Source organism: Patiria miniata, unplaced genomic scaffold (genome assembly GCF_015706575.1).
Source record: "Patiria miniata isolate m_02_andy unplaced genomic scaffold, ASM1570657v1 HiC_scaffold_6, whole genome shotgun sequence".
Taxonomy (NCBI): Eukaryota; Metazoa; Echinodermata; class Asteroidea; order Valvatida; family Asterinidae; genus Patiria; species Patiria miniata.
In genome coordinates this window covers 6,241,785-6,257,625 of record NW_024037073.1, presented here as the reverse complement: position 1 = coordinate 6,257,625, position 15,841 = coordinate 6,241,785, and the positions used below count along the sequence as shown (strand labels likewise).

The window sequence follows — 15,841 nt, the reverse complement described above, 5'->3', positions numbered from 1 at the left end:
CTTGATCCAGATGTAGAGACGGAAATGGACAAGATTCGAAATTTTAATTGTGAATGTGTTTCGCGTCGAAAAAAAAAATTCAAAGAAACGTTACGAGTCATGCAGTGCAAAGCTTACTCCCGAGTTCATATATTGGTGTCGTCTGGATATGGCTGCACTCTCATCAGACGAAAAGGATCTTGTGATAATAGGCAAGATAAGCAGTCTTGGGAACTTCGGTGAATTCACCGAGCGATCAAAACAAAAGAACCAGAAGAAGCGAGCACATCAGAAAACGTCATACCTTGTCGAAGGCAAAAGCATTTGTCGGAGTGCATTCAGATTCGTCCACATGTAAGTGAGCTAAGTTTTTGTCATGTTATTCTTGATGATTGATTAACATAAACAGGAAGTATCCCTCACTTTATTCATTGATTTCTAGCCCAGCATCATTGACATAAAGTCATCATGGAAAGATTAGTAAATAACACAGGTTAATTCAACAACATTGGCATTTACTACAATTTCTACACAAAGATTTATTACTATAATTTGATTTACTTTTACTTCTTGCAAATTTCTTTGCTAGTTTAAGCTAAAGTTTAGTTACTTTTTATTTTTGGTTTATTCTTATTTGTTCACTTATTCATAGTGGTTGAGATATATTTAATTCTGTAATTCGCAATTCTATTATTCAGTTATTCGCTTAATATTTTACCAAACTTTGGGGACTATACTCCTGATTAGAAAACATGCAGCTAAAATGAATGTACATGTATGGACTATCTAGACCACACCCTAAGATTGCCAGCACTGAATCTTGTGGTTTATCTTGGAAGGAGTATTGGAGTACACCAGCTGGTAGAGTCATTAGGAACCTCCACTCCAGGTTTATAGCTGAGTGTAGAATCTGTGTTTTAAGTTGCATATCGATAATAGGCATAGCTACATGTGTGGGTATAATATCGATAGTGTGCTGTGTGAGTAGGGTTGTGTACAGCTGCTGGTACATGTAATTGCTATGTGATCAGATCAGTGCACCATCAGCCTGCACAGGGAAACCACAAAGGTTGCTAGTATTGCTACTCCCTAGCTCATTGGTATGTATTAGTTTTTGTGGTAAATTGTTATTGAGTGCAGCACTGACTAGGAGTTTTAGTGTTCTTGCCTGGACTCGAAAGTTGCTGTGAATATTTAAGTAGGTGGATTAAGAAACAACTTGTTCCTTGATAATTTTACTAACGAGCGTATTTTCCTCAACTAGGAACCTTTATTCTTTGACGAAAGAATTCAATAAGTTTGAAATTTGTTTGATTTAACTTTGATTTAATTTTCCTATTTCTTAGACTCTAGTTTACTGTAGTTATATACTTTACATAGTTTGATGTTTACTTATTATTGTTTCCTTTCTGTTTTTCATTATAGACTTACCCATCAACCCTTTTTCTTTTTGTTGCTGTTAAAATAAACTTGTAAAAAGAACCAATATCCGGGTCACAAGCGTCGTAGACAGGATACAAGTTAAACACACAAAAAAGGGTTGGTGAGGTGATCAACAACATCGATGGCGAGGCACTACAGGATGAGGTAAAGTCCCTGGCGGCAAAGCTGGATGCCATGACTGGGAAGGGGAAGGCCAGCATGCCCAAGATAGTTGTCATGCCTCGAGACCGGGGAACGAAGCTGGTGGGAAGGCCTACCCATGACAAAGACCCGGAGGTACGAGAGTGGGCGGAAGACATGCGCCGGCTAACCAAGGACATGTCCGATGATGAGGGTGCACAGATGGTGCTCGACCATCTCACCGGCGGTGCACGAGCAGAGATTCGGCTCTGCCCCCCTTCTGCGCGAAGCACTGCGGACAGGATAATCGAGCACATCATCAAGACGTACACCTGTCAGGAGACCCCATCTACCCGCTGGGAAGACTTCTATGGCCGCAGACAGAGAGGGGGAGAGTCAATTCAAGAATTCTCCCTGAACTTGCTCAAGTTGCTGAGGAAGGTGGAGATTGCTTCACCCGAGGGCAGTCCCCTCCTGGAAAACAAAGACGACATCCTGAACAAGAGGTTTTTGTCGGGCCTTGCCGATGTGTCTCTACAGCGAGAGGTCAGGCGGTACATTCAAGAGAACCCAGGAGTGGAGTTTTCTGACCTTAGAAACAAGGTCATGTCCTGGGAGAGCCCCCCATTACCACCTGTTACAGAGGCCTGTGCAACCAAGGCAAAGACTGAAGACACTGGGGTCTGTCTCCAGAAACAGCTGGATCAGCAGGCCAGCCAGTTGAAAGCCACCCAGGAGGCCTTGAGTCAGTTATGTGGGCAGGTGTCCACCCAAGAGTATACAGAGGCCTGCCCACCTGCTTCAAATGCAACTGGGCTGAGGCCTCGCCGTTCAACCCATCCCAACGAGTAAACAAGGATTCCCCAAATGCCAACCCTCCACAGTAACGAGCCAGGCGTTGGAGGGAAGATCAGCTGGCTCAACTAACTTGAGCAGAGGTGAAGTTTTTGGTAGAGCAGTTACAAAGAGCCCGGAAGTGACCATCACAGTGTTGGGACAGGAAGTTCGCTTCATCCTTGACACTGGGAGTGAGGTAACTATTCTACCAGAGACTGTCTTCAGCAGATTGTCATCCCAGCAGCCTGCTGTGCAAGATGTCACCAAATAATGGCTGAAAGTGTATGCCGCAAATGGGATGGAACTGCCGTACACTGGTTACATAGAGCTGGAGATGGAAGTTCTAGGCGTTCAACTTAGCCGAGTAGGAGTTCTCGTCTCCAAGACGTCTCTAGAAGATTCCCAACCTACTGGCCTGCTCAGATGTAACGTCATCAGCGCAATGAGGGAAGCCTTGAAGGAAAATATGGCGGTAACTACCTGAACGCGACACAGACATATGGAAATCCCCGGTGGGCAGAAGCGCTACTGGCATATGAGATTGCTAAACGGGATGAGACAAAGTCTGGATTCGCCCGATTGAAAGGGGCATCACCAATCTGCATTCCTGCCCGTAGCCTGAAGGTGGTGAGCTGTTCCACGAGACAAAGGAGAAGTGGACCCCAAGAAGTGCTTATCCAGGCTGTCAGTGGTGACACTGGCAACCTACCCAGGAACATAGCCCCGATAGACACATGCTCTGTCTCCGAGAATGGGACAGTGTCTGTCCAAGTTGTCCATGTAAGCGAGGAAGACGTGTGGTTGCAGCCTAAGAGCCGGATTGGCATTGTATCCCCAGTGCGAGTCCTCCAATCGAGCTCTGGCAGTATTCATGAGACAGGCGATTGCATCCACCTTGATACGGGAGACGCTAGGGAAGTTAAGTCCAACCGTCTCTCTACGACAAGGCCACAAGTCATGGAACCTCTACCCTTTGATATCAATCTCGAAGAGGCAGAAATCAACCATGACGAACGGCGGAAGCTGATTGAACTTTTTGGGAAGTACAGGGATGTGTTCTCCCATGGAGAGGACGACTTGGGATTCACAACCACTGTAACCCACAGAATCTCCACAACCGGTGAACACCCAGTCCGTGTACCCAATCGAAGAATACCCCCACACCAAATGACAGAGGTCAAGGCTCATTTGCAACGGCTGCTGGAACAGAAAATCATCAGACCTACAACCAGCCCATATGCTGCCCCAGTGGTCATTGTACGCAAGAAGGACGGTAGTATGCGCCTCTGCGTTGACTATCGGGCCTTGAACGAGCAGACGAAGAAGGATGCTTACCCTATCCTGAGGATTGACGAGGCCCTGGATTCCCTAGGAGGTGCAAGAATGTTCTCTTCATTGGACTTGGTACAGGGTACCACCAGTTAGCCGTTGCTTACAATGCAAACTTGGTCGAGGTCATGAGTAGAAGGCTAAAGCAGCTCGCATCCATTACCGGGAAGACCGCGATGGGGCAACTGATGCAGAGAACACTAGTATATTTACTGTTGATATGCAGAAGGTTATCCTTCTCCCCAAAATGACCATCAAAGAACACTTCTTTGTTAGCAGATTAGTTGTCTTCAATGAGACATTTGCATCAGTAAAAGAAGATGGCGACTTTGTAATTTTGTGGCACGAGGCCATCTCGGGTAGATTAGGCGTGGACGTTGCCTCCACGAATATAAAGTGTGTGAACCTTTGCGAGACGGACATTGTGATATTCTGGGCAGACAACTGCACAGGACAAAACAAAAACTGGGCCCTTTACACTGTGTTGTGTTGGTGTGTCAATCAAAACTGGGGCCCTCAGAGTATCACAATGAAATATTTCGAAAGGGGACACACTTTTATGCGTGCAGACAGCGTCCATGGTAGCATCAGAAGAAAAATGAAAAAGTGTCCCGAGATTTGTACCTTTCAGGATTTCGTAGATGTCTGCGACAAATCTGGGGCTAAGATCAAGCCAAGAACATTACGCTACCTCTTCTCAACTCAATATCCGTGGCAGAATTTCGAAAAGGTTCACGCGCAATGTGGTTTAAGCAGGGTTTCAAGGGAGACTACCAGGAAGTCTGCTTTCTGAAACCCAAGTTCAGACTGGACGTTACTCCACCTACAAAAAATCAACCAAGAGGTATTCCTGACGCGAAACGCCAGAATATTCTCAAACTGGCAGATTCATTCACTGCGGCAGCTAAGAAGAAATTCTGGCAGGAAATTCCAGTGAATGACGGAAATGCTGATCTGGTTGAAAACTTTGAGTAATAGTTTATGTAATCAAACTAGAGTTGGTGTTTCTTCATATTTCTCCTGAATTTGTTCAGTTTTTAAGCAATAAAGTAAAGTGCTGCTGACTACTAGGTTTTTGTTGATGGAAATCTTTGGTTGAGCGATTGGTTTGATCAGGTAAAACCTAGTAAGTTGTTATGTAGGCATATTAAACCAGTGAATGTAATAAAAACATATGCACTGAAAAGGCTTCTAATTATCTTCATCTAAAAAGCTAAAATAAAATTTGTTTTATATTCAGTAGCTTAATCCTGAAACAAAACAGTTTTCCTTTGTTTTCTCAAATTCGCATTCAACAGACTTACTAGGTTTTTCCAGATTACAGGAGAGCTACAAAAGGATTGTCGACAGAGTTCGAGATGATCCAGTCTTGTCTGGCGTTGACATTCCGCTGCCAAACATAAATGCGAAATCCATCACAGCATTCTTTTCAAGACAAGACAACAGATCAAACTTCCTTGCAACTGCGCAACCAAAAGTGACAACTCACCGGAAAGTTTTGTCATTACAACCGATGCCAGCCGCATCCAAGCTCCATCAGTCCCTTCCATCACCATCTTACACTCAAGTACAATACAAAGATGTTCCCCACGAGTCTGGTAAGCGACTTGATGCGAAGAGGCAGCTTGAGTTTGATGCTCCTGAAACACCTGATCTGACTGAGCTTCCACCACAGTCATCAGCTTCCACAGAGCCCAAATTTCCCCGCCGTATTTGTCCTAAATCAACTGCATTTCCAGGATCAAGTGGCGTACCAATTCTCTTGGTTGTGCCTTCACAGCCAATGGCACAATCCGTCTCCCTACAACCTGCATCAAGTAGTGTGCCTTTCATATGTCAACCTCCACCTCCTCCACCAACAAAACAGGCTCGTTCCCTCCCTAACCCATCCACCAAACCATGTGCTGCATGTCATGCACCAAAATGTGGTGGGCTTTGTAAGAGGTACACACCATCAAAGGCCAAAACTGTTGGTAGTAATCAGAAAATCTTCACCTTCTGTCCAACCACCAACAAATCAACTACAACTGGATTTGAGGAAGTGTATGACAATTACGAACATTTTAAGAGAGTGGTGGATGAAGAGCTGGAGGGGAGGAAGAGTACCGATACACGGAACTATTAAGGTTCTACTTTTAAAGTCCTCCTTTATCTTTTAGCTTTTGTCACTGATAACAGCTTTCCATTTTGATGGGAAATTTTGAGATATGAGAAGAATTTTTCAACATTACCATTGTCAATGCATGGTATTGATTTTGATCGGTTCTTGTAAATAGTTTGGTCAAATAGAATGTGGTTTTCAGCTACCATTATGTTTAACAAAATATAATTTGTATTAACATATTTTAAATTGTTTTCCATTAGGCATGTCAGTAGAAGATGGCATGTCAGCAGATGCAAGAGGGAAGGCCAAGCAGTACGCGAAATGTCTCTGTCGACATGACCTGATGAAGTTTGCTCACTTCATGTTGGATGTGGTGACAGTTCTCTCGAGAGTGTCCGTAGCAGCCCAAGTGTCAAACAACACCGTGGCAGACGTAGCGGCGTCCATTGATGCAGCTGTTGCAACTCTTTTGAAATACAAAACAAGGTAACTAACACTTCATTGTTTTGGTGATCTGAAAAAAGCATCCTGACTGCAGATAACTTTTCATTAATGTTTTTTCTTCTTATTAACATAGAAAGATGACGCCCAAGTTGCAGGACTTTGGTGATGTTGGCATATTCAAAAGGGAGCCCCTGACTGGAGGTGGAGATATCAGTGCAGCAAAGTGCTGACTGGCCTAGATACAAGCCTTGACTATGTTGACGGCCGATTCGAAGACATGAGCAGAGGTGTACTGTCTAGCTTCAGGATTGCTAGCTTCACATTTTGGCCTATGGAGCTACAGGCAGCAGAGGGTAAGTTGAGGAAAATGAATTGGTTCAACTTGCATGATATTGATAGCCAAAATTCTATTAATTAAGTTAACTAGTCTTATTAATACAATTGTATTTTTCTTTTCAGACTTTGGTGACGAGTATATATCTCAGCTGGTGAGACACTTTCTGCCAGTTTTGAAGGAGGCTGGAGTGGATACGGATGCAGTAGCTGTTGAGTGGGACCTCCTGAAACAGAGACTATATGCCAAGTAAGATACATGTATGTACATTTTATGGGCCTTTTCTTTATTAAATGACAATTTTATAAGCAGAAATGACATTTTCTAAAAAAATTTGCATCAAGTATTAGTTATTTAAATACTTTTATTTGTCAATAACAACAGATACAAGACAATCACCAATGCCAAATGGGCAGAGGTGATTCCAGCTGTGCAGGAAGAGCTACCCAACAATAGCAGCATGGTGGACCTGATGCTGACAATTCCAGCAAGCTCTGCCGATGCAGAACGTGGCTTCAGCCGCCTGAAGCTCCTGAAAACAGACCAGAGGACACGTCTTCTTGATGACTCCGTCACAGACCAATTAGTTGTAATGCTTCATACCCCCAGCATTGAAGAATTTGATCCAATGCCAGCCATTGACCTTTGGAACAAAACTGGTAAGCGAGCAAAACGTGTAGATAAGGGAGTGGCCCAGCATGAAGAAGGTCAAGTTCAAGGGGAGTCAAGCGAGGAGGAGCCCAGTGATGATGAAGACGATGTCATGATGGATGAGGTGCCACTAGACTCTGACTAGAGTTAGAAGACTGCAAGCAGTGACTGCAAGTGCAACTTTTCCTCAGATCAGCAGATTTCTTTTTTTTGTCTTTCATTTCTGCCTTTGAATGAAAAGCACTGTACAAAGTCCTCCAAATTTCAATATGTCCCCATTTTGGGGCGACTTTACAGTTGCATGCCTGTACACAAATGTAGATAAGAACATGTAAAATGGCATTTATTTCATGTGACTAAAGTGACTGAACCATTCATGTTTACTCAAGACATTATGGAATTTCTTTTCTCTTGTCAACATTATTGTAATCATAGTTAACAAACAACACTTGCAAATAAAACATCTCAGAAAGCAACACAATGATAATGTATTCTTTACGTCTGTTTTTTCTGTAGTATTGATCTGTTAAAGTAAACAAAGGCGCTGCGTTCCATTTGCTCAGAAAACACAGATATATGGCATATGTACATGCGGGCTAGTGAAAATGCTTGCGGGCCAGTGAAAACTCTAATTAACTAGCCCGGCTGGCCAGTGAAAAAAAAAGTTTAGGAAAACCCCTGATGTATGTACTGCAGGTGGGATAATGGGTAGTCTACGCTTATGACCCACACGCAAAGATGAAGTCTCTAAAAAATTTATCCAAGTTATATTAATTTGTTATTTGGTCAAACAAATGAGAAGCTAACATTGTTCAATTATTTTAAACCATACAGAATTTAAAGGGACCTTTTAGTGTTACATAATACATATGCATCACTTAACTAGACATTCCCTTATAATTTCTTTTTTATTGGTTGTCTACATGTTTTTATTCTATTCTTCTTCTTTTTTATACAGCTGAAGAAGAGCAATTCCATGAAGAAGAGGTGGAGTGTCATGTCGAGAAGAGATGGAGTGTCATGGCCTAGCGGTTAAGAGCACCGGACTCATGTTCTGGTGTTTCAGAGGCAACAGTAACGTAGGTTCGAGCCCGCCGGCGGACACTTGTGCTCTTAAGCAAGGAACTTAAACCATTATTGCTTCATCCTTCGGATGGGACGTTAAGCCGTAGGTCCCGTGTGTTGCATAAATGCACGTAAAAGTAAACACTTATCGCTAAGAGAAGGGGTTTGCCCTGGTGTTTCTGGCCTCCTGTATAAACTCCCACGTGGAGTATTTAGGAGAAGAACCAACCAAGAACCAAGAGATGGAGTCGGAGTCCGAGGACGAGGGCATTGAAGATGAGCGCACAGATGCAGACGCGAGTGATATTCAAGTGGACCCCATGGACTCAATCAGTACCATGCTGTTGTGACCAAGGAGGACCAGATAACAGGAGAGATCAGTCCTGTCCTGGAAGATGTACTAATGAAACCAAGTCATCTTCGTCTCCCTGGGTATGATGATGTAGAGAACCTGGCACTCCTCCTATACAACTTTCTGATGATGGTGATCATCATATCATCCCTGTCAACCTCAGAAACAAGATAGCAGAAGCAGCTGGTAAACTTGCAGAACATGACAAGTCTGCTAGAAAGTTGGTCAAAAAGTACGAGTCTAAGTGGGGATATACACTATTTGGTAGGTGCCTAGGGTCTGACAGTCAGGAAACCAGTGCTGCGCAAAAGACACAATTTGGATGGATGAGGTATGCACAGGCAGCTGAAATTACAGAGGAGTCTAGGCTTCTCTACATTCTCATGAAAATGCTGAAGAATAACCCAAAGGTTGGTGGTTTATTATCTGCTTCAAAAGTTGCGGCAATGATCAAACACAGCTACAAAAGGATTGCCGACAGCTACAAAAGGATTGCCGATGTAGTTTTCAGCTACCGGTACCATTAGTCAAAGGATGATGGTATAACAACCTTGCCTTTTATCATTGCTGCCTTTATTCATAGCTCCTTGCTTTGTTTACACTTATTTGTATTGTTTCATGACTTCTTATACTTGTAATCTTGTCTCATCTGGAGTTACATTGTCATATTCTCTGTATATGTTTGTTGCAAATCTTGGCCGAATAAATAATAATAATAATAATAATAATTTGCATATTTTCATACAAGTATCACTGTGGCTTTTATACGTCCTTACATAGTTAATCTACTAGCTTTTGCAGCATTTGTTCATACTGGAAACAGTACAGAAATATTTTCATATAGGCCTACATGTATGTACTGCAGGTGGGATTATTCTGAAGTCAGTAGGTCTCTACGGTATACAAGCAGAGGGAGTACTCAACTTGCACACCCGTGCACACACACACACACACGCACCCCGGAAGGACATGTCAGAAACAGTATGCCCCTTCGGTGGGCGGGGCATAAAAAGCACAGTTGTCAAATGACAAGTTTTTTGTTATTTTATTATATGAGGTACATTGAACACAAACCTATGTATTCTAACCATAATGTGGCTGTGTATCTCAAGGCTAAGAAAACATAGATAGGTACCACCCTATGTGTCTTAGGACATGGGAAAGAACTTTAACGTGAACTTTTTGTATGCTATGAAAGTTTTTCTCACCTTTTTGAATGTAATATTTCTTGGATGAGAAGTCAGTGGACTGGCAGTAGGCATAGTCCACTCCCAAAAGCTCTTCTTCTGCAGGGTCGTTATAGTCTGGGGTGACCATTGGTGCAGAAAAATTGGGCTCAAACAAATGGTCCTTCCCAAACAAGATCTCTGCATGCTGGTTTGAATTTGTCGTGGATCGACACATGAAGTCAGTCGTCCTCGCCCTCCAGCAACCTTCAGTTTTTCCATGCGGTTATTCCATTGCATGGCAAAGGAGATGAGATAAACCTGGAAGATAAGAGAGACAGAAAATGAATCATCACATTAGAATACATGTTTTCAAAATGAAATGTTATAATGCACTTTATAATGAATGTACGGTATTTTAATTTGATTAACAGAACAAAGGAGTGAAAGAACAAAGGAATCAATACAAAATACAATTTCAAATGTACGCATTACTATGTCACTCAACATAGAGCTGAATCTGTTTTCCATCAGGGTTTAAACAACTTCATTCAGAGCTCAACATTATTATCCAAATAGACTAGTGCTCATGATTTCTGACCGTGGAGTGGAACCAGCGAACATGTGCTTAGGTTGTCTCAGACCTGGCCTACAAAATTGGTGGTTTATCAGTTATCCATCTGTTCTGATTGATTGCACATACTCTATAGATACCAAGTCTACTCAGAAGTACAAAGTGGCATCGCGCGTGTATACCTACTGGCGCTTTGAGGCACAACTGGATTTCTTAAATTTGTCACACAATGCACCATTACACAAGTGATGCTACTTTATAATTCTGACTGGACATAATATACCACATCAATGTAAATGTACATGCTAACCTGGAAAGGAATTATTCCACATCGCTTCGAAGGGATGGCATGTAGTAAGTGGGCATGGAGCCCTTCCAAGGTGTTGCTGCCTCTTCGACACCTGTACCTGTTCAGCTGTACTCCATTGATAGTAACAACCTTGGTCGCCACGTACAGCTGGATATTTGGTGGATCCTGAAAATAATGACAATAATGTGGATAATTCCAACTGCATACAATGTTTTTACATTCTTAAGTCAAATATTTTGATATTTTAAATCGTAAGTTGTTAATTTGACATTTTCATTGAGGATATTGTTTAAACATTATGAACATACATTGGGGTCTTCTATAAATTATGTCAGACCTCATTTTGAACAAATTTGAAATCATCAACATTTAATTTTCCATGACTATTAAAAGGGTTCTTTACCATCATTGCATCATTATACCACTGCATTGTTTGGTTATAAAATGAAGTATAGGGATTGAAAAGATATGGGGTCACACATACAAAAGTTCAATATTATACACATCAAAATTCCTATGGCCTGCCGATTGCAAAACAATAGTTCAGTTACAACACCGGTACCAGCCTGCGAAGTTCTGATACCAGTACAGGAGCGTAACGGTGTCGTTACAATTCAGTTGGGCACAGGGGTACAGAACCGATACTGGATTGTACCAACACCGTTACGCTGCAGCCTGGTACCAGTGTTGTAACTTATCTACTGTTTTTCGTTTTTCAATCAGCAGGCTGTAGAAATTTTGTTGCGTATGTAATGAACCATTGTGTAACCTTACCTGCATACAACTCAGATGTTTACCGGCAGTTGCCCACTGCACATCGACAGCTTCTGGTGACTTAAACAAGGGGGATGCCATCGATGTCTAGACCAGCTGGACCCTTGAACTCTTCCAGGATGTACTCAACAGCAGATGCACTCTCAGGCCTGCAGAAAACAAAACCAAAAACAAGAAAACTGTGTAAATGCACTAATTAAAAGTAATCATGATTCCTTTAGTTTTTCAAATTCCACACTCTTGTTTCCTGTGTGAGAAAGAAAACAAAACATTAAAAAGTCACTGATAGGTATCGTTCACACTTTGCAACATCTCAAATCCTCATTATCTGATGAAGGAAAAGTGTTCACAATGCACAGACTAATTTTGAAGATCAAAAATGTGTTTTAATGCATTCAATGCATAGATCATTCTCAATATCAAGTTCTTGAAATGAAAATATGTACAAAATAATAACATCAGCTTACCTGGACACCGGCCACATGTCACTCGGCGCACATACATGTAAGCTGATGCCTGATCAATGTGGCTTGCCGAAAGACAGCCTCATTTCATAATCTCTGTACTGTGAGAAGTCCTTGTTCCCTTTGCGGATGGCTTGGATGAGTTGGTCCATGTCATGTTTGTTGTATGCCAGTACTGCACCAGCATATCCCACCGGTGGAGCCAGTGCCAAATGTCAAGTCTGATGACCATACCATCGTCAGTCCAGTCTTGGAAGAGGGATGCAAGACATGAGGTCCCACCATCCCTGGAACAAATGCAAACAAAATTGAACAGAATTGATAACCATTTCCACCTTATCCCATATATACATGTATCTATACAGTGAAATTTTGCAAACTTCATAGATTTGTTTGTGAAAGTCATTGTTTGAGCAACAAAATTGCTCATAAGAGAACACAACCTTACTCCTTTTTATTTGAAGGTCAATGAAGACGTCATTGTTGATGAATTAAAGTATTTGTACAGCTTAAAACACAAAAACACAGGAATTAATTTGAAAGCACTTCGGCGAACAAACCTATGAACCATGATGGTCAAGCGGTTACGTATCGCATCTATTCTGCCTACCCATGACAGAAGGAAGTATGGGACAGGTAATTTGGCAATTATTGATCATTTTCAGTACATGGATTATCATTGGTCACATGAAATTGATTGCATTTGATAGTAATGAGTAACAATGAGATAATGAACACGACCAAACATCAATGTACCTGCATTATTTGCAAAACTTTGAATAGTTCCAACAAAATATTGTTATGGTCCACAAGTCAAAAACGTAAATTTGTCCCATACTTTCTTCTGTCATGGGGGGGGGGCAGCAGTATTGATTGGGGTTGTATGATCGAGGGTCAGCATGTTGTTTCCTCATGAAGAGAAATGATTCTGATAAATTCCTGGTAATAATGCCAGTGCACTATGACCCTGGTGAAAAGCTGTTATGGCGGCAAATTACTAATAATTATGTACAAATAAGCACAAAATACTTCACATACCTACAACAGTTGTTGTCAGCGTAGAGCACCTTTGGCGCTGCAGCATTGGCACGTTTAAAGCGTGCGATGAGTCCCTGAGCAAGCCTCCTGTAACATTGCTCCGACTCGGAGGCGTGCAGTTGTCAGAAACTGCCCCCACTCATTCAGCACACTGGTGACATAATGCATGGTGCCTTTTCCATCTCCCTGAATTTTCTTAAGAACCTGTAGGAAACAAACAAATGCACACACACTGCAGTAAAAGATTTCTGTCTGAGAATGCTTTCTTCATTTTCCACTAAAATTACAATATAAAATCATGTTTTAATCAAGTGACTGTCATAAGTACAACTTATGTGGGTAAACATTACAAACAGGGTCCACAGGAAAATACAACGTTATTTTTTTTTAAGTGATTCACTTTAAAAAAAAAATGAACTTTTTATTTTCACTTCAAGTGAAACCCCCTATTGAATATGTTGGACTAGCTTGAGTAACTCTAGCCCCATAAATGTGGCCAATATTATTTACTGGACTACCTCCGTAAATAAAGGCCACACTTCCACCATGTCATGCATGTACAAAAAACATGTCGAACTTTGTCCAATTTTGATTTTCACATTTAGGCTTAGTTTGTAGTTTATTTTTGCTTTAGAAGCATACTCACCTTCTTTATAGGCTAATCAGAAAGTGCTGCCTTTTTCAGATGTCTATTTTTCGTCAAATTTCCAGATTCGTTTGCACCCGGTTGCGTATCAAAATTTCCACATGAAATTTCACGAAAATTAGACATCTGAAAAAAGCAGCACTTTCTGATTAGCCTATAAAGAGTGTGAGTATGCTTCTAAAGCAAAAATAAACTACAAACTAAGCCTAAATGTGAAAATCTAAATTTGACAAAGTTAGTCCAACATATTCAATAGGGGGTTTCACTTGACATGCTTGAAGTGAAAATAAAAACTTCATTTTTTTGAAGTGAATCACTTTAGAAAAATAACTTTTTATTTTCCTGTGGACCCTGTTTGTAATGATTAAAACATGATTTTATATTGTAATTTTAGTGGAACATGAAGAAAATGCTCATATTCAAAATGCCCAAAAAAATAAGAAAATAATTTTCTGACAAACATCTGGCTGGGTATGTAAGTAGAGATAATAATGATTTATCAGAATTTATCAAGTTAACAGAAATTCTGAAATGTTAATTTTGAATTTTCTGAGATTTATTTAAGTGCGCCACGTTAGGGAACACTCCGCCAATCTGTGCCCAATTTCCGGACGCCACCGTCTGACTTTGAATTTCGGATAAAATTTTATGAAACCAAAATTGTTCACAGAGGTTAAATAGCAAGCATTAATAAGGTAAAAGTACCAGTATTTGACTGCATGAATTTGAGGTTTGTCAACAAAGAGGTTTGGCAACACTACACGAGGAAAGTTGGGTAAGCTTCGAAGTGCGCCACGTTTAATAGGGAACACGACTATACTGTACACAGTACACACGCTTATAAACTTAGCCTACGTACGTGTACCGTCTAAACCTTTCCTAGTAATCGTAGGTAGGCCTATACATAAAATTTACAGTTTTTTACTCACTCAGGGGTTTCAGCACACACCATGAATGAATATAGCGCTGACGGATCCAGATGTCTTTCTGTCAATTCAACATTTTGAAATCGTGCTCTTATTTGTGGGAAATTGTATCGTAATCCAAATACACTATCTGACTATTCGATCGAGCGAATGAATTGTTTTCGTGAGTATCAACAGCTGATCGACCTATGGGTTCAACTAGGGTGACCGTAAGTTCAGAGCCAAATTCTGCTAAATGCACATCAAAGATCTGTCAGATTTATCAAAAATCTGCCAAATTCCCCAGAATTACTCGAAATACACTATAAACACTTAATATCACATGCAGATTGGTAGTATTGCCTTAATTAAGATTCAAATTACATAATAAACAGTCTAGTCACACAAAGATGTTGTGAAATTATTGGTAAATTTCGGGAAAACGCGGATCCGGCAACGACGAAGTCCGTTTTCAAGTGAACCTCAGCACCTAGACCAGCCAACCTGTCCTATTATGCAAGGGTTTGTTTGAAATGATTGAAGCTTTTTTTAAACAAATGCACACTTTTTTGTTCAAATTTGCTGTTTTTCTGTCAAATAACCATTTTTTAAGAATTCTGCCAGAAATCTGCCAAAAAAATCCATTCTGTCAAATTTTCTGTCAAACAAAAATTCTGTCGAAGTTAGCCGAAAATCGGCTAAAACGGTCACCCAGGATGAAACAGTGCGAAAAAAATTCCCTTAGCCACTAGTGCTAAATGCCCATACTTCCAAATTCTTTTAAAAATACTCAGAACTCTCACAGGTATTTAAGCTGCACAGAAAATTGATGATCGACATGTCATCTGTCAACTTCTTTTCATTTTTTGGTGGGTTGACCGCTGACTTTTTGAGAAATTCTCGCCCAAAGAAGACGACCCCTATTTTCCCCAAAGCGAAACGGTAGCCATCTTGAAAAACGACCCCTCCACAACATGGCAAAATAGCGCCACTTTCAAGCCCAATTGTATCCAAAATGCTCAGAACTGGACGCCCCGAGTCCGGGCTAGAGGTTTATTGCCATATATCTTCAATTCCCCAATGTAACGGCTCTCAGAACTCTCTAATATAGAATATTTTGAGGTATAACTTTTATTCATGAGCTCGGCGGACGGATTTTTGGTCTATTTACAGGCGTGCACCCTGGGGTCTAGGTGCGTTGCAATTTGGGGGGTTGGCCATTTTGGGGTTCCGAATTTTTGGTGTTTTTTTATTTTTTTGGAACGGCGGCGGCCAAGTTTGCTTCAAAACTGGCTAAAAGAAAGTT

General features: G+C 41.2%; 2 protein-coding genes and 1 long non-coding RNA gene across 3 annotated transcripts; 1 reads left to right on the top strand and 2 right to left on the bottom strand.

Moving 5' to 3' along the window:
- The first annotated feature begins 3,955 nt into the window (after nt 1–3,955).
- LOC119742772 lies at nt 3,956–5,843 on the top strand. Its single transcript, XM_038218942.1, has 2 exons — nt 3,956–4,196; nt 5,007–5,843. The coding sequence occupies exons 1-2, from the start codon at nt 3,956–3,958 to the stop codon at nt 5,831–5,833; spliced, it is 1,068 nt and encodes a 355-aa protein (XP_038074870.1). The 3' UTR covers nt 5,834–5,843.
- Nucleotides 5,844–8,898: 3,055 nt separating this feature from the next.
- On the bottom strand, nt 8,899–11,983 carry LOC119742771. Its single transcript, XM_038218941.1, has 5 exons — nt 11,950–11,983; nt 11,483–11,631; nt 10,709–10,873; nt 9,867–10,145; nt 8,899–8,958 (listed from the first exon to the last, which is right to left on the bottom strand). The coding sequence occupies exons 2-5, from the start codon at nt 11,561–11,563 to the stop codon at nt 8,899–8,901; spliced, it is 585 nt and encodes a 194-aa protein (XP_038074869.1). The 5' UTR covers nt 11,564–11,631; nt 11,950–11,983.
- A 15-nt stretch (nt 11,984–11,998) lies between these two features.
- Nucleotides 11,999–14,754, bottom strand: LOC119742459. The gene is made up of 3 exons (XR_005272854.1): nt 14,560–14,754; nt 12,985–13,188; nt 11,999–12,233 (listed from the first exon to the last, which is right to left on the bottom strand). It is a non-coding gene; the product is annotated as an uncharacterized LOC119742459 (long non-coding RNA).
- Between the last annotated feature and the right edge of the window lie 1,087 nt (nt 14,755–15,841).